The sequence below is a fragment of the Aulostomus chinensis genome, chromosome 14 (genome assembly GCF_037954235.1).
Source record: "Aulostomus chinensis isolate RoL2024-O1b breed Wild chromosome 14, RoL_Achi_v1.0, whole genome shotgun sequence".
Taxonomy (NCBI): domain Eukaryota; kingdom Metazoa; phylum Chordata; class Actinopteri; order Syngnathiformes; family Aulostomidae; genus Aulostomus; species Aulostomus chinensis.
The window spans coordinates 22,098,244-22,121,058 of record NC_141333.1 but is presented as its reverse complement, the minus strand read 5'-3'; the positions used below and the strand labels follow the sequence as shown (position 1 = coordinate 22,121,058).

Below are 22,815 nucleotides of genomic sequence, written 5' to 3'. Positions count from 1 at the left end.
TCAGAAAGGTTGGGGCAGTGCTGGCTGAGAAAGGGGCGGAGCTGTCAGTGTGGGTTAGCGTCTGGCGTTCTGTGAGGGTCTGTCAGAACAATAATGCTCGGCGGGGCCCCGCCCCTCCGACTTTAGCACCATCTTGGGACTCCACAGTGCCAGTAAAGCTGCAGACCAATAAAATGTATGGGTAATGAGAGCAGATAAAAGAGAGTACAGGACTTCTCTGGCGCTGAGGCCGGTGGTCAAGAACGAAGGGATGGCATGACAATTTGTTTTTCCCTCCTCGTCTTTTCCCTCATCTCTCTTTCCATCCACCCGTTCCCTCTGTTCCATCCGTCTCCTCGGAGCCGGACTAGTTCAAACCAGATCAGGCCAGAGACGTGCCCTTTAAAATCACTTTATTTCAGAGCAAAAAAAAAAAAAAAAAAGAAGCATCGGTATATCACGGTCTTGCAATGCAGAGTATTGTACATCATTACAGAGTATTTACAGCTAGAATAAGTTACATTAAAACAATAAAAGGACACGTAGTTCCAAGTATTTTACAGATATTCCTGAGCGTTTCACAGCTCAGCTTTCTTCTCACTTGAATCATCGTAAGGTAAAGAGAAACGGTCCCTAGAATACAAAGCTTCACACTGAACAGCAGAACTAAGAACTGGGAAATGTTGAGAAGACGGAAGCTGTTTTAGTTAAACCAGAACCACCTGCAGGTGAGAGACGGTTTCATGTCACTCACAGGAAAATAGAACAGCCGTGACCAACCGGGCCCAGAGCTCAACCCCCCAGGCGAGAGGAGACATTCAAAACCTGGAGCGAGCTCTGGCTGGGATGCGCTCCTGCTGACGGTCTAACAAGCCATCAGTGAGACGACAGCCACGGCGAGTCACCGGCAGAACCGGGCTGAGTGCGGCGGACGCTGTTATGACAGGGATCAGCTCTGGTCTGATGATCAGAAATCCTTGGACATGATTCACGGAAGCAGATGAAGCTCAGATGTTCCCTCTCCGTGGGGGCCAGAGAGGGACACTTGTTTTTCACAGAAGCTTCCCACCAGGAATGACATCTGAGGTTCATCTGTGGCGGCGTGAACCTGCCGCCATTACAGTGTTGAACGCCAGGATTGGAGATGCAGGAGTTCCCAGCTGTGATAAGAACCATGGATGGAGAGAGTCAGTGTTTTCTACCCATCTGCCTCAATGGCATTAAACTATTTCAATGATTTTTCCTCTATGTTCCCTTTCTGAGGCTGAACCCAACCCAGGACTAAACCGAGCCTTAGGACTGATCAGCTGGTAGTGGATCTGTCCTAAGGGCCAGTTTAGACCAGATCCTGGAGGGCACGCAGGCTGAGACTGAGGAGGGTGTGGGAGGCGGGCGCCCCCTGGCTGGACAGGAGGTCTATGTGCAGAGGAGACTGAGCGGAGGAAGAGGAGGGTTCTCCTCCACCCTCCTCCTCCTTGGACACTAGCGATACCGCAGAATCACTGGAACTGAAAGAGAAGGGACGGATCATCAAATGAGGGGCGCTGAGCACCTGGTGAGTCCAGCCTGCACCACTGGTTCTGGTCTGATACTCACTGATGATGATGAGCAGGAGAGCGACCACCACCAAGGCAATAATCATCTTCATCTATGGGGGAAAGAAGTTAGGCACATTAGCGCTGACGGCGAACAAGTGGAGACAAACGTGAGAGAACTAAAACACGGCTACCTTCATGTCTCGCCACCACATCCTCCTGTGCAGCTGCTTGGCTCGGCTACTGAAGGCGGACGCGTTGTCAGATAGACTCTCTGGAACATCATTTGACGGCAGCGCAGACGAGAGCATGTGAGGAGAAAAATGATTTGAAGAAAGGAGGGAAATCAGACACACAGAGAAACATCTGTCAGTGGCAAAATGAACAAGCTGGACTCTGGTGGAGGTCCACGGCGGCGGAGTTACGCCACACGTGTCTCAGCACACTCAAGTCAACTGGCATGAAATGATCAACAGAAAGTTGCCAGATTTTACACAGCAGAGCAAAAGCACATTTCCTCCTCCGACGTCCTGCCTTCATCACTCGCCAGTCCGCCTGCCCACGCAGCTCTCAGTCGCTAGGAGACCGTTGTTCACCTGCTGTTTACGCCTGCTAACAGGAAGGTTACGGCTCTCTAGCGCTTTCCCTTTGCCAAACTCGTGTCCCTGCCTCGCTGCCATGTGTCTGCCATGTCCAAGTCCATGTGCCTGTTAACGACCTGCCGCTAATACAAAGACGAGACGCTTGTTAACCTGGAGGAATTTTACAACAGGTGAGTCAAACTGCAAGTGCCAATCACAGTTTATTATACTGCCCACCTGAAGGCACCCATTAAGGACGACACAGACTGTGGAGACACGCAATCAGCCACACTAATCTCCACAACACAACATGAAACACACCAATGTGTTCCAGATGTGCGTCAGGCTGTGGTCGACTGGCCGTCCTGATGGAGGACACGTTACACAACATCTGTGTGGATGTCTTGATGAGGCCTAATAAACACACTGCAGCCTACTGGCTTCATTGCTGCGTGTCTCGTTGAAAGCCTTGCATGTGTGTGAGGTTGTGTAATGAGGAGACAGGAACACGTTTCACACACCTGTCTGATATACATTACACAGACAGGGAAGGAAGGAGTCCGGCTGCGTGAAGGAGTGTGAGAGAAAGTCCTGCCAGAGTGTTCAGACACACGCATACACACACACACACACACCTGGTAAAACACTAAACCTGCATATACCATTAACACGTAATTACACGCCTGCACCCGCCACCACACACTCCACATCCCACGGGAGAGAAGTTGTAGAATAAAACTTGGAAAGTTTGTCTTCACTTAAAAAAGGAGACAGATTTCCTCCACACCCCCAATCGTCAGTGCTTCCACTGCTCTCTTGATAACACGTCTGTTCTTACCAGTGTTGTCACGGTACTGGATTTCACACTTCCATATGATATTTTGAAAAATATTGATACTCAATTCGATTTCCACTTCTGCAAACAACAACCAGGTTCCTGTAAGGGTTAGGGTTCTTTGGAGCTTGACCACTCTGCCCACCTGATTTGTCCTGCAGGTCGTCGAGACGCTCGCCTCTCTCTATCACCTTGGAGATGTTCTCCTGCATCACATCGATCACCTCGTCCACCTGCGACTGCACCCTGAGGACCGGCGGGAGGCACAGAATCAGGCATCAGTAACGTCTAAGGTGACTGGAAACAGTAAAAACACCTGTTCCTCTGACCACATCATCTCGTGTGTCTTTGGTCTTGTTCACATGTCAGAGAACATTCCTGGACTGTATCGTCACATAATAGAACTTCATGATGGCACCTAATATTATGTTGAGGGACAATCAGGACAAACTGAAAAGTCAGAGGAGAGAAACAAGACTGGGTTCCAGACTGCCTCAACAATGACCTCCTCTGTTCCCTGACTGCTCCTGACAGGATCGACATGTGGAACCGGACTACGGCGGGACCAGGGTGTCCTGGGAAGTCTTTCACAACAACCACTCTTACACAATCCACTAACAACAAGCTGCAGCTTCTGGTAAAGCCAAACAGCCACAGTTACACAACGCCAGGGCTCCGGCGAGCTGGAAATACAATGCTGCTCTGGTATGTAGCTGGAGACGGAGAACCGTTTGGTACTTACTGCTTGAGTTTGTCATTCTGGGGTCCGAATCTGGGTCCTGTTGGCCCCCGTCTGGAGAACAGGCAGATGTTGTGAAACAAAATTCAAGGTTATGAAATGAACCTGGGGATTCTCAACTGTACGAACACTTCACCTTTTACATTTGAAGGATTGCAAAGCTACCCTGCTTACTGTCCTCTAAGTTGTGTTTCAGGTTGTAACTCCTGGTCGTTTTCATCAGTGAACAATCAGCCCATTATTTTCCTGATCAACTGCACAAATCATTGAGCAGAAGGAATTTTAACAAACAGCATCTCCAAGAGCCCAAAGTGACGTCGTCAGGCTCAAACCCTGAAGATTCTTTATTTCTGAACAATGACTCAAAGGCAGCAGCACATCCTTCGACTTCAGAGTCTGACAGAGGTTTGACATTTTTGCTTGAAAAGACTGAAGAATGAATTGATTATCAAAATAATCCCTGATTTGTTGCACTGGTTCTGCTCAACATTACAGTCACAAACAAACTCACAGAAAAAAGTCCTCCTCCTCATCAGAGTCCTCTTCCAGCAGGTTCCTCTGTAAAAGAAAGAAAGGTCAGAGGTCACTGCTTTGTGAGGGTGTTAACTACTTCACATAGGAACTGTCAGGGTACGGTGGCCTCCTGCACCAAATGTTTGTGTGCACAAGAGAACACTTGTTTTGTCCTCACGAGAGCACGTGAAGCGCTACACAAACAGCCGGCTGCAACACGGAAGGCAGGTGCGTGACTTCATAAATCCACTCATCAGAAACGATCGGCACTCCTCATCTTCAGGGTCAGACAAAGATTCAAGCCGCCACAGAGCTCCAGACTCGCGCCCCCCTCACCAGGAAGTCACCCCCTTCAAAAAGTAACGTGTGATGCATAAAACCACATCTTGATCACGGAGGCTGGGGGGCTGCGGCTCTTTCAAGCTGCTCGGTGTGTGAGTGGGTGTGTGTGTGGGTGTGTGAGATAGAGATTGGATCAAGGTGCTGCTGGAGAACTTTCTACTTTTTCCTCTTTTATCATAGTTTAAGGTTTCCTGATTTGTGGTCTGCACACGGCGAGCACGGCTGTCGCCCTTGTTGGGGTCTTTCCTCATGCTACCTGCACACCGCCTGGCACACGCGGACATTAATGATGGAAAGTGATTCACCAAATACACAAATGAGACAGAGACAGAGAGAGACAGAGACAGACAGAGAGAGAGAGCAGATGTGACTGCACACATTATGACTTGTCTTTTCCTCTTCTTACTCTGTTTCAGAACGACTACATGAGAAAAATAAAAACCACTGATGCTTTCGGCTCATTGCTCCAAGAGTCTCCAACTACTCCAGTTGGATGGTAACAACACTCGGTGGTGACATCACACTGACCCTGAAGTTACTGGTGCCAACACCGGTCAGTTTAAAGGGCCAGATGATGCGTGAAATCTTTTTTTTTTTTTTTAAATCATTTCATCTTCTTAGTGTTGCTTAGAAACCCCAGAAATGACTTTTCATGTCATGAGACCCTTTTAATTCCTCATTGCTGACAACGGCAAAACTTTTGAAATACAAAACCTTCTTTAGTCAACATGATTTCCTGCTGGTGTAGAAGCCAAAACACTGAAGCAAAAAAGGAGAATATTTGATTAAAACTGTTTTCTCAGGCAGGATGAATGTTTTAGGGGAGCTGATGCAAAGACGTGGTGCTGCTGTTCAGATCCGCTCAAACAATAAGCCAGTCCAATGTGCTGTTCTGGTCCAAAAGACTCAAGAAACAATCCGCCTCTTCATCTCCACATCTGACGAGAACAATCAGATGGGAACAAAGCCAAAACTGACCTGAAAAATGTGGATAATAAAGGACGCGAGTGGAGCGTCACGGGTCTAAAGAGACGATAATCTCTCAGAAGCACAACCAGCTGGGCCTCCATTTGATCTCAAACACACCTGTAAACCTTTGTGATTCCATCTGACAAAACCAGTCCACGGGCAGACAAGAAGTACTTCAAAGCACCTGCAGGGTAGTTGCCAGTACAGTACAGTACAGTACAGTACAGTACGCTACCGTCCAGTCGGCCCTGACAACACACACAGGAAAACAGCAGCGGGCCCACGCTGGCCATCGCTGCTGGCCTCAACATGGCCGACGGTTCTGTTGACTGCTATCCATAGAGAAGTAGTGAGGACAGGTGCTTTAATTCCTCCCAGCGTGAGCAGGACCAGGACCAGTCTGTAGCTCACTGGGCGACAGGCAGAGGTGCAGAACAGCAGCCGCCATCACCAGAGATTATTAAGACAGCAACAGCCACTGCATGCTGCGGTTTGATGCTGCATGAGTTCAGGAGCGGCTGTTCACCTCCTCAGCGCTGCTGATGTCCTATCACCTGTTTACCGTCAACAACAGCGGGATAATCATACCCTGCTGACCCACCCAATGCTACCAAAACGAGATGAGAGGATAGTCAGAGGTCGTGGCTTGGGGGCTCCACCAAAACAGGCTTGTGAAGTTTTGCGATTCCCTTTTCTTAGAAAACATTTTCCGTTCTTGTTCCTCCAAATGAACGAGTATCTGTAACCATCTGTTCTGACCCCGATGTGTTCGCCCTCCTCTACCTATGAGACGTCACTAGCTTTGTTAGCATGAAGCATTTTCAGAGTGGATGTAAAGAGAAAAAAAAAGCGAGCAGATGGCCAGTTGAGTTTGACTGAGCTGCTAAAACGTTATGAGAGGCTACACAAACTGTTGCCAAACAGCAGCAGCAGAGGTCAGCGTCTCTCAGTTTGTGTCCAACCTCTGGCAGATGTAGCAAAGGCAGCACGGAGGACAGCGACGGTGCTCCTGTTGGATTTTTAGCTTCAGTCTGTTTTTCAAACTCAGCGCAGACTGGAGGACGTTAGAGCTTCTTCCTTCCTTTAGGATCTTTAGATGCGCCTCCTCACGAGGCAGCCCACTGTAAATGACACCTGACTGGAAACACTGGGCCCCCAACTGACAGTTTTGGAGAACTTCCACCCAAAATTCACAAATCAGTGGATGAAAACACATAAATGCACTTTTTCTTGAACTGAATTTCTGACCATTTTCATTAAGAGCTGGGATGCAAGTATGGAACCCCAAGTATTGGCTGCATGTGTGCTGTTGATAGTGGTGCTCTGACCGCTCGTCACGCATCGATCTGAGATGGTAAGTCAGCGAGGTTTTGTGTTCCCGTCAATCCTGATTGGAGACAAGCTGATAAACGTTCATGTGACCTGGGAGTGAATGCTGATGAAACTGGTTCCCAGTGCAGACAAAAACCAGATGGTGTTGGCTGATTTGGGGCTGGTGGGAGAGGAGCTTTAGTTGAAGAAACTGAGCTAGCTAACTGAGCTAGGATCAGCTTCAGCAATATGGAGAGGGGCTTTGCCTCGGGCCTCTAAATCACTTAAACCCTCCCGGAGGAGAAGGTCTGCTCGTCCTGATAGGTGCAGAGCTCCCTGTCTGGTTGTAAATACAGTGTCACCTGCAAAACAAAGGTGAGGGAATAGCGACCATGATAAAGTAGTTTAGAAGTCAAGGCACCAACACTATCCTTCTGTCTTTCTTTCCACTGCCTGCGATGGAGACCAGAACTGTTAGCTATTATCAGAGGACAGGAGGTGGAGCACTGAAGGGGGAGCGTAGCGGGTCGAGTTTTTATAACGCATGTCCCCCAGTCAGCTCAGCTTTGATCCCAGTTCAGCACAATAACAAACAGGATTACACAGAGGAAGCACCACTGAATAAAGTACAAAATCAGAGGGAGCTCGAGGAAGGTGGATCAGGGCTCTGATGAGGACCAGACATTTGGCCACGAGGCCTTCTTTTCCTTCCCGCTCTTCAGCCACTCACCTTTCACAACACTGTTTACTTCACCTATTTTTCCACAATTACTCATTTAATTAAGAATAAAAAATATCTTAAGGCAAAATCTGCAAATTATATTGACATCTGCTCTTGTTCTTCTATAATGAAAGGTTACAATACTCTGATTATGCCAACCGTCAGCGATTACTGCTTTGAAAACACAACAGGATGTAGTATTACAGCGACCCACACATGGATTGGCAGCTATCTGGATGACAACACAACGACTGCTATACTTTTAAATCATCTGCCCTGTTTGCTCGCCGCCTCCTGGCGCTGGCGTCAGTACAACTCTCTCCATCGGTGTCTCACCCTCTCGCTTCGGATCGATCCGGTGACTTCGTCGTCATTGAGGTGTCGTTTAAACTTGGGGGGCATGTTGTCCTCAGGCTGCTCCTCCCGTTCTGGCTCCCTCTGTAGGACGGTAGCAGAAGACACACGCTGGTTTAACACACCACAGCTCACCGACTGAGAGGATGCTGACACCGGGAGAAGAACATGACTAAGAGCACTAACGGGGTGATGGTCTGTCTAAACATTACTCACGGTGACTATTAAGATTGCTCAATCTGGAGTGACTGGAAAAAACGTGACTCCCAACATTCCTGTTAGGCAGCCTGATGTAGTTCTAGGACTTTCTCATTTCCTCTGCTGACCTGTTTTCACCTCTGGAACATGTTGAGAGAATGCCTATTCCCTCACAGCTGCTGTACATACACGAGGGACAAAAGGAACAAGAAATATGATGACACTGAGCTGTCTTGATCCCTGATATTTATGATGAGATTAGGCAGACGGCCTCACCGCCAAAGAAAGGAAATGTCATCATTACTCTGTGAGCCTTTGGACCAGAGACCCTTCTATGTCAGATGAGGAAAACATGCTGTTCTGCCAATGCCTTTGTTTGTGTGTTCCAAAGGCAAAGAACTACCTCCACCACCATGCGATCCCCTGGTCCTACAGCTACCACCAGGAGGCTGCTCTAAGTGTCATGCACACACGCACGTCTTTCTACATTCAGCGATAAAAAATACCATTGAATCCAGCTCAGTCTGACAATGCTGCTTTCTCAGCGTCCTTTTTCTGGCACTGCGATCGGAAAAGGCCTTTCAAGCGGCCAGAGGAGGACAGGAACTTTCCAGAGAAGAAGAGGAGCAGGGGGACAGGGTTCTATCTGAGGAAGCTACAGTGTCCAGAGACAGAAAGACAAAGAAGAAAAAGAAAAGGCTGTAGAAGGAAGATCTGGGAACAGCAGAGTCCTGAAAGGAGATGCATTTGTGCTGGCCTGCCACAAAAAAGTACCAGATTCAATCTGATTTCACGAGATTTTGATCCTTAAATTTGAATTAGAAAATAAAAAGTTTGTTTTAATTCTGAGGAAAAAAACGTCTATGTTTCCTCAACAAATATAAAAATAAGAATATAACAAAGATTACAATAACTTACAATAAATGAAGGTTAAGGTGGCTGGAGTGCGCCTCGGTGAGGCTGTGATTCCTAACAGTACAACACTCCCCCTCAGGTTAAAGGGCGGAAGAAGAAATTACATCATGAAAACCTCAGGAGTTCATGGACAACGATCGTGAACAGAGGAGTGCGGGTCTTTACAGAAGCTCGACCCGACCTGCAGTGACGAGCATGGATGTATGGAAGCAGTGCTCACAGCATCCCTGCGACACTGCTCGTTGAAAAAAAGCACAGTAATTCAAGATATCACAGCAACACTTAGCCAGCGAGTCATTTTAGACTGAAACAAGATGCTAGCCTGGTTCTGTCCGTCACCCTAGAACCGTTACATGGACGTAACGCAGTGTTCGTCGTGACAATAAAGCAATACATGCGACAAGCTACCTAGCTAGGTGGCTAGCTAAAGGCTAACTCGGCTAGTCCAGACAGGCCGCTGGTAGCTATCCAGCTAAGCTAAAACAAGCTAAAGATGCTAGCGCGGCTAGCTACCTGCTGTCTCCCACAAGATGGGGTCCTCGATGCTGGCCAACACACCCAGGTGAGAGTCCGGTGGTTCGGAGGGTGGAGGTGTCTTTGAGGTTTTAACAATGCATTTTAAACGCTGTCCGGTGGATGAGGGAAGATGGTCATTCTGGATGTTAGCCGTCCGCTCCCGTCCCTCTCCTGAGTCAGCTGACCAGGAAGTGATGGAGCCAAACAGCTGGAGGAAGAGAGGGAGACTGAGCCAGATGTTCGACACATGACGCAGCATATATTTCAATTAATTAGAGAAATCTGCTCTCACTCGCGCATGCTAAATGCATGGATGTGATTAGAGATAGAACCTCTCTCTCACCTGACCGCGAAGACCCGGCCTACCGTCCAGTAGCTCACTTTTAAAGCTTAAACACCACACTTGCAGTGTCACGCTGGCAGCAGACGCAGGTAAGTCGCATCTGCAGCTTTGTAATTACCGGCCAAGCTCACTCTTCCACTGCGTCATTGTTACAGTGTTGCCATCGTTGTTTAAGAATTCTGAAACAGATGATGGATTTTTAAAGTAAATTCACATGAAGTTTTAGAGAGACTGTGCCATGCTCAGCATCGTCATTGATGTCATAAGATTCTGGGGGATTTTTAGGTGACTCAGCGACTCACTCAGTGCTCTTATGATTGTTTTAGATGACATCCAGCCAGCCGAGTCTTCAAATTCACCCATTTAATCTGATATTTGAGACATTATTGACAACAATAAGAAGAGCAAGTAATAGAGTTTAAAACCCTGTATAAAATCTAGACATGAAATGACATTCGATAAATTAGGATGTAGTAAAAATATATCTAAAAGCTCTGATAACAACAGAACAAAAAAGAATATTTAATATAGTTCAAACTTAAAACGCGTTAAAGATATAAAACGGACAATAAAACAAGAACATGGAAAATATGAATTTTATTAATTATAAAACTGTAAAATGAAGTCAAAAACTTCAATTCAAAAATAAAACAATTACTTCACTCTTTACATAAACTAGACCGGATTCACACTTTGATACTTTTCTTGTACTATAAGGCTGTAGTGTGTATTTTATGCCTGTTACGCAGAAATCCTTTTATATGTCACGTTTCCTGGTTTGTTCAGTCGCTTCCCCCACTGCTGACTGGTGCTGGTCTTCCTCGCCTGTAGGGGCAGCAGCGGGTCCGACCAACGTCCACCGATCAAAACATCACCAGAGGAAGAAGCCACACGCGGACTGGCGCTCATGCTAAGTAGTTAGCGGTTTCATGAGCCTCGGGAGTTTGATTTGTCGGTGTTTTGTCCCGCGGTGCGTGTTAGAGGTGTAGCTCGTTAGAAGCAGGCTTGGTGTTGGCCGCAGGTCCTCCGGAGGGATGGAGGGGGCCGGGGGCAGCGCCCAGAAGCCTCATCCTCTGTTCGGCGGCGCCCTGTCAGTCGTCATCCCTCACAGCGCCGTGGACGTCAGCGATCTCCGACAGATCCCCGATAACCAGGAGGTGTTCGCCCACGCCCACACCGACCAGAGCCTGATCGTGGAGCTGGTCGAGTGTCAGGACCAGGTGGCGGACCAGGATGCTGCCAGGTTCCACTTCGAAGACATCGCGGGTAGTAACAAGGCTTTAGAGCCCGGAGCGTTCGAAGTGACCAGTGTTGTCATGTTGCCCAAGTCCGAGCTGTCCCTGTCGGAGTGCAGCTCCGCCTGGATGCTCACTGGCACTCAGAGCATCTCCAAGTTCTACGAAGAATCCAGGAACATCGTGACCCTTCACCTCGGCCTGGTCCGCCTCCCTCAGTTCTCCACAGATGTCCTGCTAACCTTCAACGACCCCCAAAGCATCAGCCCGGACAGCAGCAGCGCCGCTGCGGCAGGAGCCACACACGGAGAGCCGTGGACCGTGCAGGACTTCCAGCGCTTGCTGCAGACTTTGACCCTGCACAACCCAGGGCTGTTTGGCTAGGACGTCAGCCTGGATGTTGTCCTACATCCCCCGGACGCAGGTGGACTGTCCCTGCTGGGGGAAGCTGGATGTTTTTCAACCCAAATATTCAGACTGTTGGTTCTGTCATTCCTTTAACAATTGGCCCCTTTTCCCCCTTTGCTAATCTTTGGTAAGACTACTAAACTGGACCGGAAAACTTTTATGCTCAACATCTGTCAAAATAAATGATTTGGATATGGAGTTGTTGAGTTGTTTATTTGTTTTTCGCTGTAAGTGAGCAGTGGTGGTGTGTTGTTGGGATACTTGGAGATGGGAATCATTGATGATTGACATGTGACATGTGAGATGCAAGACAGCAAATATCAGCGATGCAGACCGTTCTGATTCAGCTTCTGTCCCGTCTCCTTCCTCTAGCGTTCCTCCGTCCTGACGCCTGCTTCTCTCTTTGATTTAATCCAAAACGCTGCCACCGCCCCGAGGTTGCAGGTCTTGTTGGTACCAGAGTCAATCTTTGCTCAAATATGACATTCTTCTTTACATTGTAATGGAGAAACTTGCTCTCACACACCACATGTGCTACATTGCTGCACTTTCGTTATGATGGCTATAAAATATATGGTGGCAGAATTAATACATACTCATGGGGGGAGACCCGCAGTCATAAACACCACAAACAGTCGCGACAGGAATATGTGTCCGGTCAATTACTTCCATCCTTCCCTTCTCTGACCTCATCGTGCAACCATCCATCGGCCCGAGAGCTGCCAGCCTGCCGAGACTCTGCTCATGTGGGACCGGTTGAAACACAATTTGTGGACTGAAAATTGATCGTCATTAATTTTTGCTTTGAAGTTAAAAACAAACCTTTTCAAATTTAGAATTCTTGACTCACGCAGAAGGCAGTAAATCACATTTTCCCCACGTTGGAATAGAACATTACTGTTGAATACTGCTCGTCACTGCAGGGGAATTCAGAGTGGTGTTGCGTAATAAACTGAGGGAAAACAGTCTGTTTCTGTGAAGCTGCATCTAACCCTCCTGATCCGCCGCTGCAATCACGATAGCTCGGGGTCTCATAAAATCAGGCGTCCCGTCCTGCCTGTGAGGTTCATTCCTTCATCAACCACAACAGCCAAACATTCTGTTATGGCTTCTCTTTCCAATAAAGTCTGGGGAGACTGGGGCAGGCTTTTGACTCGCAGGTCAGGCCAGATTCAGCTCTGCAGGTTCTGTTGTTGAAGATCAGTTCCTGCCGTACTTCTTGTGCAGTGGTAGTGAACAGACTGGGCTGTGATATGATGGACTGTTTCATTTATGAAACGATCAGCATGGAAAACAGGCTGTGGAGAGTTTAAGAACATCCAGAAAACACATTTATTGACCTTTTTCTGATTTTGTTTAATATTTTTACAACCCTCCTAATATTATATATATATATTTTTTTTCTTTTTGGTGTTCAAATCACCAGGTGGAGAAGCGACAACATAGAGGACTTCAGCTAAAACGTATGCTAAACTGAATTGTCTGAAAAGATTCCAGGTGTCGGCCCAAACCACAGGACCTCGCTCAACCTTAGCCGGCGTGTTCGTTGGCGGTTGGAGCTGGGAACCACAAACAGGCAGGAGACCAATGAGTACAATCAAGAGAATTTATTCACACGACGCAAGATGATCGCCCAAGTTGTACAGAGCTCTGGGTCGGTGTCTATCCCTCCCTGGTCACAGCAGAGTGTGTGTCAGTTCACAAAGTCTGATGAAGACGCCGTTCTGTCCCTGACCCAGTGTTTTATAGAAACAATGTTTCAAATGCAGGTGGATCGTCTTCACTGCAGGGCGGTTCCCTCTTCTGATTGGTTGGTCATCTCCTTATACTCTAATATTGCTGAGATAATCTGTGGAGAACCATAATTACCTGGCACACACACACATTTCCCCCCACCTGCTTCTTTATCTGTTGAAGGTCAAGAGTGCACAGTCACGTCCACTCTGCCCACTCTGCAGACTGGTAGTACCTCTCTGCCATGGGCTCATCGCCATGGGAACTGTCCTTGACTGTTGAAAACTCCTGCTTGAGATAAACATGGCTGCTGGCAGGTGAGGCGAGGAGCAAGAAGCTCCAGTCAGTCTCAACTTCCTGCCCGTGAGATTTCACTCAGGAGCAAAGAACAGATTTGTGCATAAGAAGAGCGTTTGATGAACGAGGTCCAGCGTCTCTGATTCTATTTAGTAAAAAACACACAAACATCACATGGACTTTTTTTTAGTTATAAACCAAGTCTTTCTATGAATGGTGTGTATATGCCATCCCAGCATATTTCTATATTGTAAACAGGTTGATTTGGTTTAAGTTGTGTTACATTTAAGGTCAACCCTTTTTAAGGACTTGTTTTCATGACCTCGTTCTTTTTTGAGTGTTGGTGCAAATGAATATCTTGTGTTGTGAAAAACAACCTGATAATAAGTGGTTCTCTGATTCTGAAGACATTTTATTATTTGTACTTTAAAGTCAGGAGACACTGAGGGAGACCTTCGTTTCCAGCGATGCCGACTGTCCACGGCTACTGAGGTCACAGAAAAACACAATAAACTTAAAAGAAGCAGAAGTCGACATGTGGCCAGAGACGGTTGTTGGAAATGAAACTGATGTTCCTGACAGAGTGAAAGATGGAGGAATCACCCGTCAGGGCAGGAGTCCACTGCAAGGAGACGAATGGCAACTATTTCCCAAATACCATTCCCAGGGTTTCACTCTGATGTTACCTCTTTTAAACCTTTCTGTAGGTCTGCAGGGTGATGGTTGTTGGGCCCCTCTGAACCCTGGAGCACAGTCACTGTGTTGGTTCTGAGTCACAGAGGAGAAGGAAGCCTCATCATCTGCTCCAAGGCTCACTGATGAAGACAAATGCAGCTTTCCTGTTACTTCTCACAACAACTTGCTGGTTCCTGGGGGGCCCCGACGAAGCTGGAGGTCCGATCAAATGATTCCCTCCATGTGTTCAGGTCAAGAAGCTCCCCAGTCGTTCATTTGTTCTACCTATTTACTCCACAGGTGACATCAGGACAGGCAATACACATCAGTGACTCAAAATTGAGCCGTTTCTATTCTTTTGGTTGTGCTCAGAGCATGTGTGTGTTTGTGTGTGTGTGTTTTTAAGACACTCTCAGTACATCTGGGAGGCATCAGTCACAGGTGTATGTATAGTTCCTGTTCAGAGACTTCCTACTCCAGGGTCATTTATTACCCAAACTCCCTTGTTATCACTGTTGTATTTATACTGAAGACCCCCGACTCCTCCCCCAGAGACCTCTCCTTCCACAGCCCCCCGTTCTCCGGCCTCTAGCCCGACAATCTGCTCCTTCCCTCGCCAACTCTGGGAGCCACAGTCTTCCTCAGAATGGTCTGCTGCTCTCATCAGGACCCTGGAGCTCCTCTTTCTTGATTTATGCTCCTCAGCTCTATCTCTGGCAGTCCTTGGAAGCAACAGGTTGTCTTTAGTATCCACCGTGGAACAACTTCAGCTATTTTTCCAGTTATTTTTAACATCTAACCACAAAGAAATCTGTCAGAATAAAAGAGAAAATGGGGGAATTTGTTTACAAAGAAGCAATGCATTTATTAAAAGCAACTAACTGATGTCACTGCCGGGTCGGGTCCATGAGCAGACCCGTCACCCTTCCATGACGGAGGGATCTCCTGTATTGTTATGTCTGATAAACTTAATCCTCTATCTTCTTCCTCTTGGACTGTGGAGAGAAGTGCTCGGACATGGCCGCCAGCGCCCGGTAACGGTGAGAGATGGAATTCTTCACTTCTTTTGGCAGTTCAGCGTAGCTGCAGATGAAGGGAAAGTCATTCTCAGTGTATGTATGCTGTTATGCTTGGAACACAGAATGAAGTGCATCTGCATGGAAAAGAATCATCACAACGTGTATCCTGGATAGTTGCAGTTTGTTACCCTCTGCCTCCCCCTTGTGGTATAGAGAAGGAGCTTCACACCCCACTTCCTCTTACGTTTTGTCATATCCCTCCGGCTGGAAACAGGGATCCCATCCAAAGTCTCGAGGTCCCCTCGGTTCCACAATGTGCCCCTAAGACATTAGCAAGGTATGTCAGAGAAAACAACGATGAAATAAAAAACCAAGGCAGAGAGAGAGGAAGAGACCTGAGTGATCCCTCTGAAGAGCTCGACTGGTTCGTCTTTCCCGGTGGTGAACGCGAACGTGCAGAGAGCCCAGGCTGATTTATCCTCAAACCCAGCGAGGAGTTTATACAAGCCTGCAACAGAACTACAAGATTAGGGATGCTGCACTGCCGACTCAGGAACCAGGCCTGCCATCACTCACCTTCTGGCTTGAGTTTATCCAGGAACCATTTTCTACAAAACAAAGAGTTGAAGTTAAGATCCATTACAACTCAAAGATGTAAAGATGATGAAGGACTGAAAGGATGAATGAAGTCGCTGCACTGACATGTAAGGACCAGGCAACCCTCCCAGAGCCTTGAAGCACAGACAGGTGTCCTCAACCAGGACGGGGCCGTCAATCTTAGGGACACAGACACAGACACAGACACAGACACACACAGACAGGGTCAGCTAGAAATGTTCATCAGTTTATCATTTTTCATTCTAATGGCTCATTTGGAAACGCCTTTGCGATTGTTAGCCGAGAATTGTCGTGTTGATTTGATGGCGTCGGCCATTGTGGCCTTGATTCTAGCTCCAACACACTTTCTTCTAACTTACTTTCACCATGGTATTATTGAGAGATTATGATATATATATATATATATATATAATTATTATTATTATTGGAGAAAACAGAGCAAGACCACATTAATCAGAGTATACAGTAGAAAATAGTTTATGGTATTATATATATATGGAGTAGTGGTCCTCACTGTGGCCCCCAGGAAGAAGGTTGTGGGTGGAGCCCCGGCTGCAGCATGGGATCTTTCTGTGTGAGTCTCCATGTTCTCCCTGTTCCTGAGTGGGTTCTCTCTGGTACTCCAGCTTCCTCCACAGTCCAAAGACATCAAGAGGGACCAGGTTAATCCAGACTCTAAATTGACCGTAGGCGTGGCTGGGAGAGCCAATGGTTGTCTGTCTCTATGTGTTGGCCCTGCCATGGACTGGTGACCTGTCCAGGGGGAAGGCTGCTGGGATAGGCTCCACCCCCACCACCCTCAACAGGAGAAGAGGGGGAACATGGATGGATGGATGGATGGATGGATGGATAATCCAAGTTTGAGGTGTCTGAATTACAAAGATGAGGACTTGTGTTTGCCCTTGTCTGTCAGCTGTGGGGGAGCCAGTGTGAGGGACTGCTCTGGTGGGAAAGTGGGAGATCTGAACTGATAAACTGGAATAGGGGATTCTTTGAAGAGATCAAAGTGTGAGACCTTAATATCATTTCTGATAAAAGTCTTATTTTCGACCACCTCAAGGACGATATGTCCTGTCAAACTTGACTTGAAAAAAGGTCAATAAGTCACATTACATGTGAGGTTTTGTTGAAACAAAGACGTCTGGTGACTCGATCAGAAGTCCCTGCTTCACTGAGAATGGGTTAATACCTACAACGCTAACGATCCATGTACCTGGCGAGCAGCCTCCTTGCACTTTTGGATGGAAATCTCATCCGGCTCTCCCTGGTATTCAGGCACTGGATGAGACAAGAGACACACGAGCAGTTACCACCTCACAAACGTTGTTTCTTTTTTATATTTTACGCATTCAGGTAAGTGGTATTTAATTATTGTTATTATCATGTCGTATATGAAATTTACATTGTTCTTTCATTTTGCAATCCATTATTTTTCGCCCTTTAGCTTCCATGGAATGTGACCTAAGGATTCTAAGTCAATCCCAGATCCCAGTGTTAGACTGGCAGTATAGGACACGCCTCCTTTAACTGCATATTCTTCCCTCCTACATTTTATAGCCGAATGCATTTTTGATATCATACAAAATTAAGGTTTGTCTGTTGCTTACAAGTCAACTCATCTGACAAAAGGACACAGTATCAGATACTCCTACTACAACAGAAGACTCAATTATTTTTAGGTCATAATCTTGCCTCCTCCACCCCCCCCCCCCCCCCCATTCTTTCTTACTCACAATCAATCTTTCTAGAGATCAGCTTGTGGGGAAACTTGTCTCCGAGGATCTGAATCACCTGGTGGATTGGGTGGGGTGGGGTGGGGGGAGCATAAATATTAACGGATTTATTTGTTAAATAAGTGAACAGTAGCGGGTCGGAGCTGCAGCCTGTACTCGGACAAAGACGCCCGCTCCTTGGCGCGAGTTAAACCGAGCAGCATAAAAGTGAGTTCGGCGCTCACCTCCTCCAGTTTCTTCGCGTTTCCAGTGACGAACACGACAGACCTCCCGGCGAGCGCAGCCATGACCAAACACGCTCGGAAGACCAACAAGAACGGACCAAGAGCTTCCGCTCGGCTGACGACCAATAAAATCCGCCCGTCACTTTTTAGCCAATCACGGAGCACCCTGAAGCCCCGCCCATAGAAGATCCTCCAGTCAGCGAGCGGTGTTGCTCGGAATGCTGTCCGGGTTGATCAGCGAGGTGCCATGTGGAGACGGGAGTGTAAATAGAAACTGTCGCGACAAATCCGTCATTTATGCAGCCGACGATGAGTCTGCTGCCTCGGGCCGCGGAGGAGTTCAGCTCCGCCGAGTACTGGGAGCGATTCTTCCGGAAGCGCGGGGAGAAGGCGTTCGAGTGGTACGGAGACTACAACAAACTGTGCGGCGTACTGCATAAATACATCAAAATACAAGACAAGGTAATGGTGACTTCTTCTGTCTCAGCTGACCGGATACACTTCAGTTTTATCATCAGAGAATTTCGGTGAATTAGTGATCGGGTGAATATGATTTGTAACTGGAAATATATCCAGTAACGTCTCCTGTCACTTGGCTCATCGCGGTCCTTCTGACAGAGCAAATGTTAAAATCAGAGCACAAACACCAACGCAAGGCTGCTCCAAGATTATCATGAAATCATGAAAACGTCCTTTAGCAACAGTGCTGTCAGTCAAAATACAGAGCATTCATAATAAACGGAAACATGTTCAGAGGATGTGAACCTCAGAGCGTCTGGAGCTCAGCAGGCGCCACTGCACTGAATGAAAACATCAGACAGACTTTGATCAGAACAATGTTCATGATTTTTATTGTCATATTTTTGCATCAATCACCCAATCGATCAAACTATGCTGATATTTATAATATGAAAGATGAAAAACACTCAAGCTTCATAATCAATCTATCCCGACTTCCCACTCCTGCCAGTGAAGACTAAAGAGCGGTGTGTTGCCTCAGGTGCTGGTGGTGGGTTGTGGTAACTCTGAGCTGAGTGAGCAGATGTACGATGTCGGCTACAAGCATCTGACCAACATCGACATCAGCGAGACAGTTGTGACTCAGATGAACCAGCGAAACGCTGAGCGCCGACCAGGCCTGACATTCCAGCAGGTGGACGCTACAAGAACCCCGTACGAGGCTGCCAGCTACCAGGCTGCTCTGGATAAGGGAACCCTGGATGCCATGGCGTCTGAGGAAGACGGAGCGCTGGCCAGGAACATGCTCACTGAGGTAAGAGAACAACGTGTAGAGGTTTTCAGACCATCTGTGTGTCTGTTGTCCCCCTCACATCTGTACTTCTCCGTCTGCAGGTGGGGCGAGTGCTAAGTGTTGGCGGCCGGTATGTCTGTGTCACACTGGCTCAGGAGAGCGTCATCAAATTAGCTGTGGAGCACTTTGTCGAGCTGGGGTGGGCAGTGAGGCTCCACACGCTGCAGGAAGAACACAGGAAAGATGAGGACTCCTTCGCTTTGCCCGTCTTTGTTCTGGTCTGCACAAAGTTCCGTCAGCCGATGCCCGCCCCCATCCTGGAGATGTGTCTGGGGGAAGATGGAAGCCCGACCCGTCTCACACAGGTGGCAGAGTTGCTGTCAGCTGTGAGGGAGCAGCAGGCTTACTCAGTCTTGAGGAAGAGGCTCCGCACAAGTACAGATGCCAGCTCCAACCTCTCGCTCACTCTCTGCCATGCTAAGACTGGCCTCCCCAGGTACACACTCACAGTACAAGATTCCCCCCCTGGTGCAAAGGTGCCAAGATCCAACCTGTTCGCTATATTCATCGGTGAGCTCTTTCACTGTCCTCCGATAGAAGTCGCACGGGTCTCTTTTGTCTTCCTCATGTTTTGATCAGTGCCATTTGTTTGTCTTCTTCTGGTGCTGTTAGTGCCGCAGGGCAGTGAGACAGCTTGGCTCTACAGCTCCAGCGAGGGGCGAAGGCAGCTGGCAGCCAGTGCAAACTTTCGGCGCCTGGTTATTGCGGCGATGCACAGGAATCAAGAGTACACAGACATGCAGGCAGTCCAGTCAGAACTCTCACCGATGGTGATGGACCTGGCGCCCCCGGGAATGCCAGACAATCAGCAGGTAAACGTGGTTCATAAGAATAGCTTTTATATAATGGAAAGCCTAGTCTCACCAAAATAAGTTCATCACTCAAGCACCGGAACCCCCTTCAGGTGCCGTTTCTCTCAGTCGGGGGTGACCTAGGCTGGCGAGAGGAGCTCAGCAGGGGTACGAGTCAGCTAAGTGGGGAGTACTGCGTGGAGAACGTCAGAGGAGAAGACGGCGAACTGTATCGTAGACTGGTGTTCCTGTCTAACACCGCCCTGGTTCAGTCCGAGAGTCGCCTCGTCTCCTCAAATACCAGTCAGTTCCTACTCTCCATATATGGTCGTCCACTTGACAACTTAAAAGATAAGAATGTTTTTGTTGAGTTATCCTTGGTGGTGTGGTCTCTCCTATCCTGTTTCATAATGGATATACATCATAAACTATTTGTAAACCAGTTTACAACAATGCCCATAAATGAAATGCATGAATTAAGGAAGGCAGGAACCAATCAAAGAGACTCAAAAACAAATATAAAATTTGCACAACCGAAGGAAAACATCGGAGTAGTGGGAGGACAGGAAGGTCCCATTGTGCCTGGATGATGTGTGGCTGTCAGTTTTACTTCTGACCACCAAAACCTTTTCAGTCTGTCTTTGAGTCCCAGTGGGATTTTTTTTACACGATTTGAAGAGAGGCATTTCTGAGTTAGTGTGTTCAGATGAGGTAACGGTGACCGTGACCTTTAACCTCCATAATATGTCCAGTTCATCTCAAATCCAAGTGGACAGGTAGCTTCAGTGAGTGTTTACGCCAGATTGGAAGGGATTCCCTGAATGTGCCCCTCAGATGTTGTGTTAACGGTGCAAAGGTGATGTGTTTGTGTCGCTGCAGCATCAAATCACAAGAAGAAGAACAGAAAGAAGGCCAAGGCCGCATCCTCGTCCTCTCTGTCAGTGGACAGCGGCTTCCTCTGCTGTGGCCACCATGAAGCCATGGTGGCGGGTCTGGCCATGCTCGGCGTGGGAACGCCACAGAGCAAAGGTGAGTGTGTGATTGTATGGATCTCACATCAGTACTAGACTTGCGTTGTTGTGCAGGAGGAACGATTCACGTTCCAGCTGCAGTTTTTCACTGTCTTGTGTGTAATAACAGCTTTGGTTCCTCCCTCCTCCTCAGATGTCCCAGTGTCGGTGCTCCTGGTGGGGCTCGGCGGAGGAGGCCTACCTCAGTTCCTGCGGGACTTTGTGCCTGGTGTCACGGTTGAGGTCGTGGAGCTAGATCCTGTAGTGCTGGAAGTGGCGAAGGAATGGTTTGGTTTCCGGCCTGACGAACGTTTGACTGTCACCCTGGGAGACGGCCTTGAGCGTATCCGTGCCCTGGGGGAGGAAGGTTGGTGAAGAGTGGCAGCGAGGACAGTGAACGTGTGAACTAGGAAGTTACTGTAGCTCTTTCTTTTCTCTGTAGGTGGCCGTTTGTTTGATGCCATCATGTTCGATGTAGACAATAAAGACAGCACGCTGGGTATGAGCTGCCCGCCTGCTGCCTTTGTAGAAACCTCCATCCTAAACAAAGTCCGCAGCCTGCTGACCCCCAACGGTACAAGAACTTTAAAGACTGTTGGAATCGATCATGTTTTTTTCTGAATGAAAACCCAAGGATTTGCTCTGAGGACTTTGTGTCACTGACGTTGTCGCTCCTAAACAGGTGTTTTCATACTGAACCTGGTGTGCCGAGACTCCGCCCTGAGGAAGAGTGTGCTGGAGCGTGTGAGCCGGGTGTATCCCACCGTTCTCTCTCGGAAGATCGACGGGGAGGTCAACGAAGTGCTTCTTTGCTCCGGTGGGGAAAACGAGACATCGGATGCTGCCCGCATCCTTCCATCACTGCACCAAGCGGCCAAGAATCTGCAGGGCGCTCTGTGCTCCCGTGGGCCTGAAGGCAACCGCAGCCCACACATAGACGTGGTAGAGTTGTTAAGAGACCTGAAGGTCACGTGAGGCTGTCTGTTACTGGCGGGAATGGAACCAATCACAGAGCCCGACATACTTTCTCTGTTCTTTTCCCTAACAAGTAGGATGTATCATATCTACAATTTCAAGTGTGGAGTATTTAATATTAATTTCAATGTGACATGATTCAAACATTTTGCGAGTTGGGATCGTTCACGAAGTGTTCTCACTCAAAAATGTCTACTTAAACAATTCTGACTTTTTTTTTTAACTCCCAGTTGAGTCTTCCAGACAGGAAGTGAAGCACGATGGCCATCTGTAACTCCTCCCTCCTGACCTCCATCGTGTACCTTTTGCAACTGTCAATCCCCTGACATGATTTCACCATTAAATTTAGCATTTGGTTTCTCTTTCGCTTGCCTTGAGTGTCTGGTGTGCTACCCCGTCCTTGATGCCCAAGAATGCAGCAGTGGTATGCTGCGTTCTAGTTTACTCGGGACTCTGAAATATCCAACCTACGACATAGAGTAGAACCACAAGTTGTCAGCTCAAGCAGGATTATGATGACCCAATGATAACGAGGGTTTTATGCTATCCCTGGGGTTCTGCTCAGCATGTCTCTCTGTTAAAATGCTGCCTAGAGCACCAACAACTGTGTTTCCCTCCCAGAAGTCACAGAGTTAACGTAGTGAGAGAGGAGTCTGCAGCGTTTCACCTCTCTTACTCCCCCCAGTCATCAAATTACTGGTTCTGCTGATAATAAAGAATGTGTATCACAAAAGTAAACGGTTTCAGTGTCAGAGTGGAGGGGAGGTGTGGTTTTCATCATACTTGCATACTGGAAAATGATTTTGAAACAGCCTCCCTCCCTGCCACGGCCCACTGGGAAACACCCTTGTAAAGAAAGAAAGAAATTCGTATGAAAATACTGGATGTGAAAACAAATGTAATTCATGGGAGTCGTTTAATAAAATGGTAGAG

At 47.8% G+C, this 22,815-nt stretch overlaps 4 protein-coding genes across 7 annotated transcripts; 2 read left to right on the top strand and 2 right to left on the bottom strand.

Annotated features, from left to right (window-relative positions):
* Positions 1 to 375: 375 nt before the first annotated feature.
* vamp4 (vesicle-associated membrane protein 4) lies at positions 376 to 9,924 on the bottom strand. Of its 2 annotated transcripts, XM_086224490.1 has the most exons (10): positions 9,852 to 9,924; positions 9,506 to 9,716; positions 8,584 to 8,732; positions 7,862 to 7,963; positions 4,181 to 4,227; positions 3,673 to 3,723; positions 3,076 to 3,176; positions 1,709 to 1,788; positions 1,576 to 1,627; positions 376 to 1,487 (listed from the first exon to the last, which is right to left on the bottom strand). In XM_086224490.1, the coding sequence occupies exons 3-10, from the start codon at positions 8,584 to 8,586 to the stop codon at positions 1,462 to 1,464; spliced, it is 462 nt and encodes a 153-aa protein (XP_086080616.1). In that variant the 5' UTR covers positions 8,587 to 8,732; positions 9,506 to 9,716; positions 9,852 to 9,924; the 3' UTR covers positions 376 to 1,461. The 2 variants fall into 2 exon arrangements, with proteins under 2 accessions (XP_086080616.1, XP_086080617.1); XM_086224491.1 differs by lacking the exon at positions 8,584 to 8,732 and having other exon boundaries at positions 9,852 to 9,915.
* rangrf (RAN guanine nucleotide release factor) lies at positions 9,713 to 11,686 on the top strand. Of its 2 annotated transcripts, none has more exons than XM_086224488.1 (2): positions 9,713 to 9,940; positions 10,683 to 11,686. In XM_086224488.1, the coding sequence occupies exon 2, from the start codon at positions 10,886 to 10,888 to the stop codon at positions 11,468 to 11,470; it is 585 nt and encodes a 194-aa protein (XP_086080614.1). In that variant the 5' UTR covers positions 9,713 to 9,940; positions 10,683 to 10,885; the 3' UTR covers positions 11,471 to 11,686. The 2 variants fall into 2 exon arrangements, with proteins under 2 accessions (XP_086080614.1, XP_086080613.1); XM_086224487.1 differs by having other exon boundaries at positions 10,638 to 11,686.
* Positions 11,687 to 15,035: 3,349 nt separating this feature from the next.
* On the bottom strand, positions 15,036 to 17,886 carry itpa (inosine triphosphatase (nucleoside triphosphate pyrophosphatase)). Of its 2 annotated transcripts, none has more exons than XM_086223836.1 (8): positions 17,795 to 17,886; positions 17,051 to 17,115; positions 16,352 to 16,463; positions 15,922 to 15,995; positions 15,796 to 15,827; positions 15,615 to 15,727; positions 15,464 to 15,540; positions 15,036 to 15,283 (listed from the first exon to the last, which is right to left on the bottom strand). In XM_086223836.1, the coding sequence occupies exons 1-8, from the start codon at positions 17,855 to 17,857 to the stop codon at positions 15,169 to 15,171; spliced, it is 651 nt and encodes a 216-aa protein (XP_086079962.1). In that variant the 5' UTR covers positions 17,858 to 17,886; the 3' UTR covers positions 15,036 to 15,168. The 2 variants fall into 2 exon arrangements, with proteins under 2 accessions (XP_086079962.1, XP_086079964.1); XM_086223838.1 differs by lacking the exon at positions 16,352 to 16,463 and adding an exon at positions 17,571 to 17,628 and having other exon boundaries at positions 15,040 to 15,283; positions 17,795 to 17,882.
* Positions 17,887 to 18,012: 126 nt separating this feature from the next.
* On the top strand, positions 18,013 to 22,757 carry mettl13 (methyltransferase 13, eEF1A lysine and N-terminal methyltransferase). The gene is made up of 9 exons (XM_086224484.1): positions 18,013 to 18,256; positions 18,795 to 19,067; positions 19,148 to 19,616; positions 19,719 to 19,918; positions 20,011 to 20,200; positions 20,777 to 20,926; positions 21,062 to 21,274; positions 21,350 to 21,481; positions 21,590 to 22,757. The coding sequence occupies exons 1-9, from the start codon at positions 18,092 to 18,094 to the stop codon at positions 21,880 to 21,882; spliced, it is 2,085 nt and encodes a 694-aa protein (XP_086080610.1). The 5' UTR covers positions 18,013 to 18,091; the 3' UTR covers positions 21,883 to 22,757.
* The last annotated feature ends 58 nt before the right edge of the window (positions 22,758 to 22,815 follow it).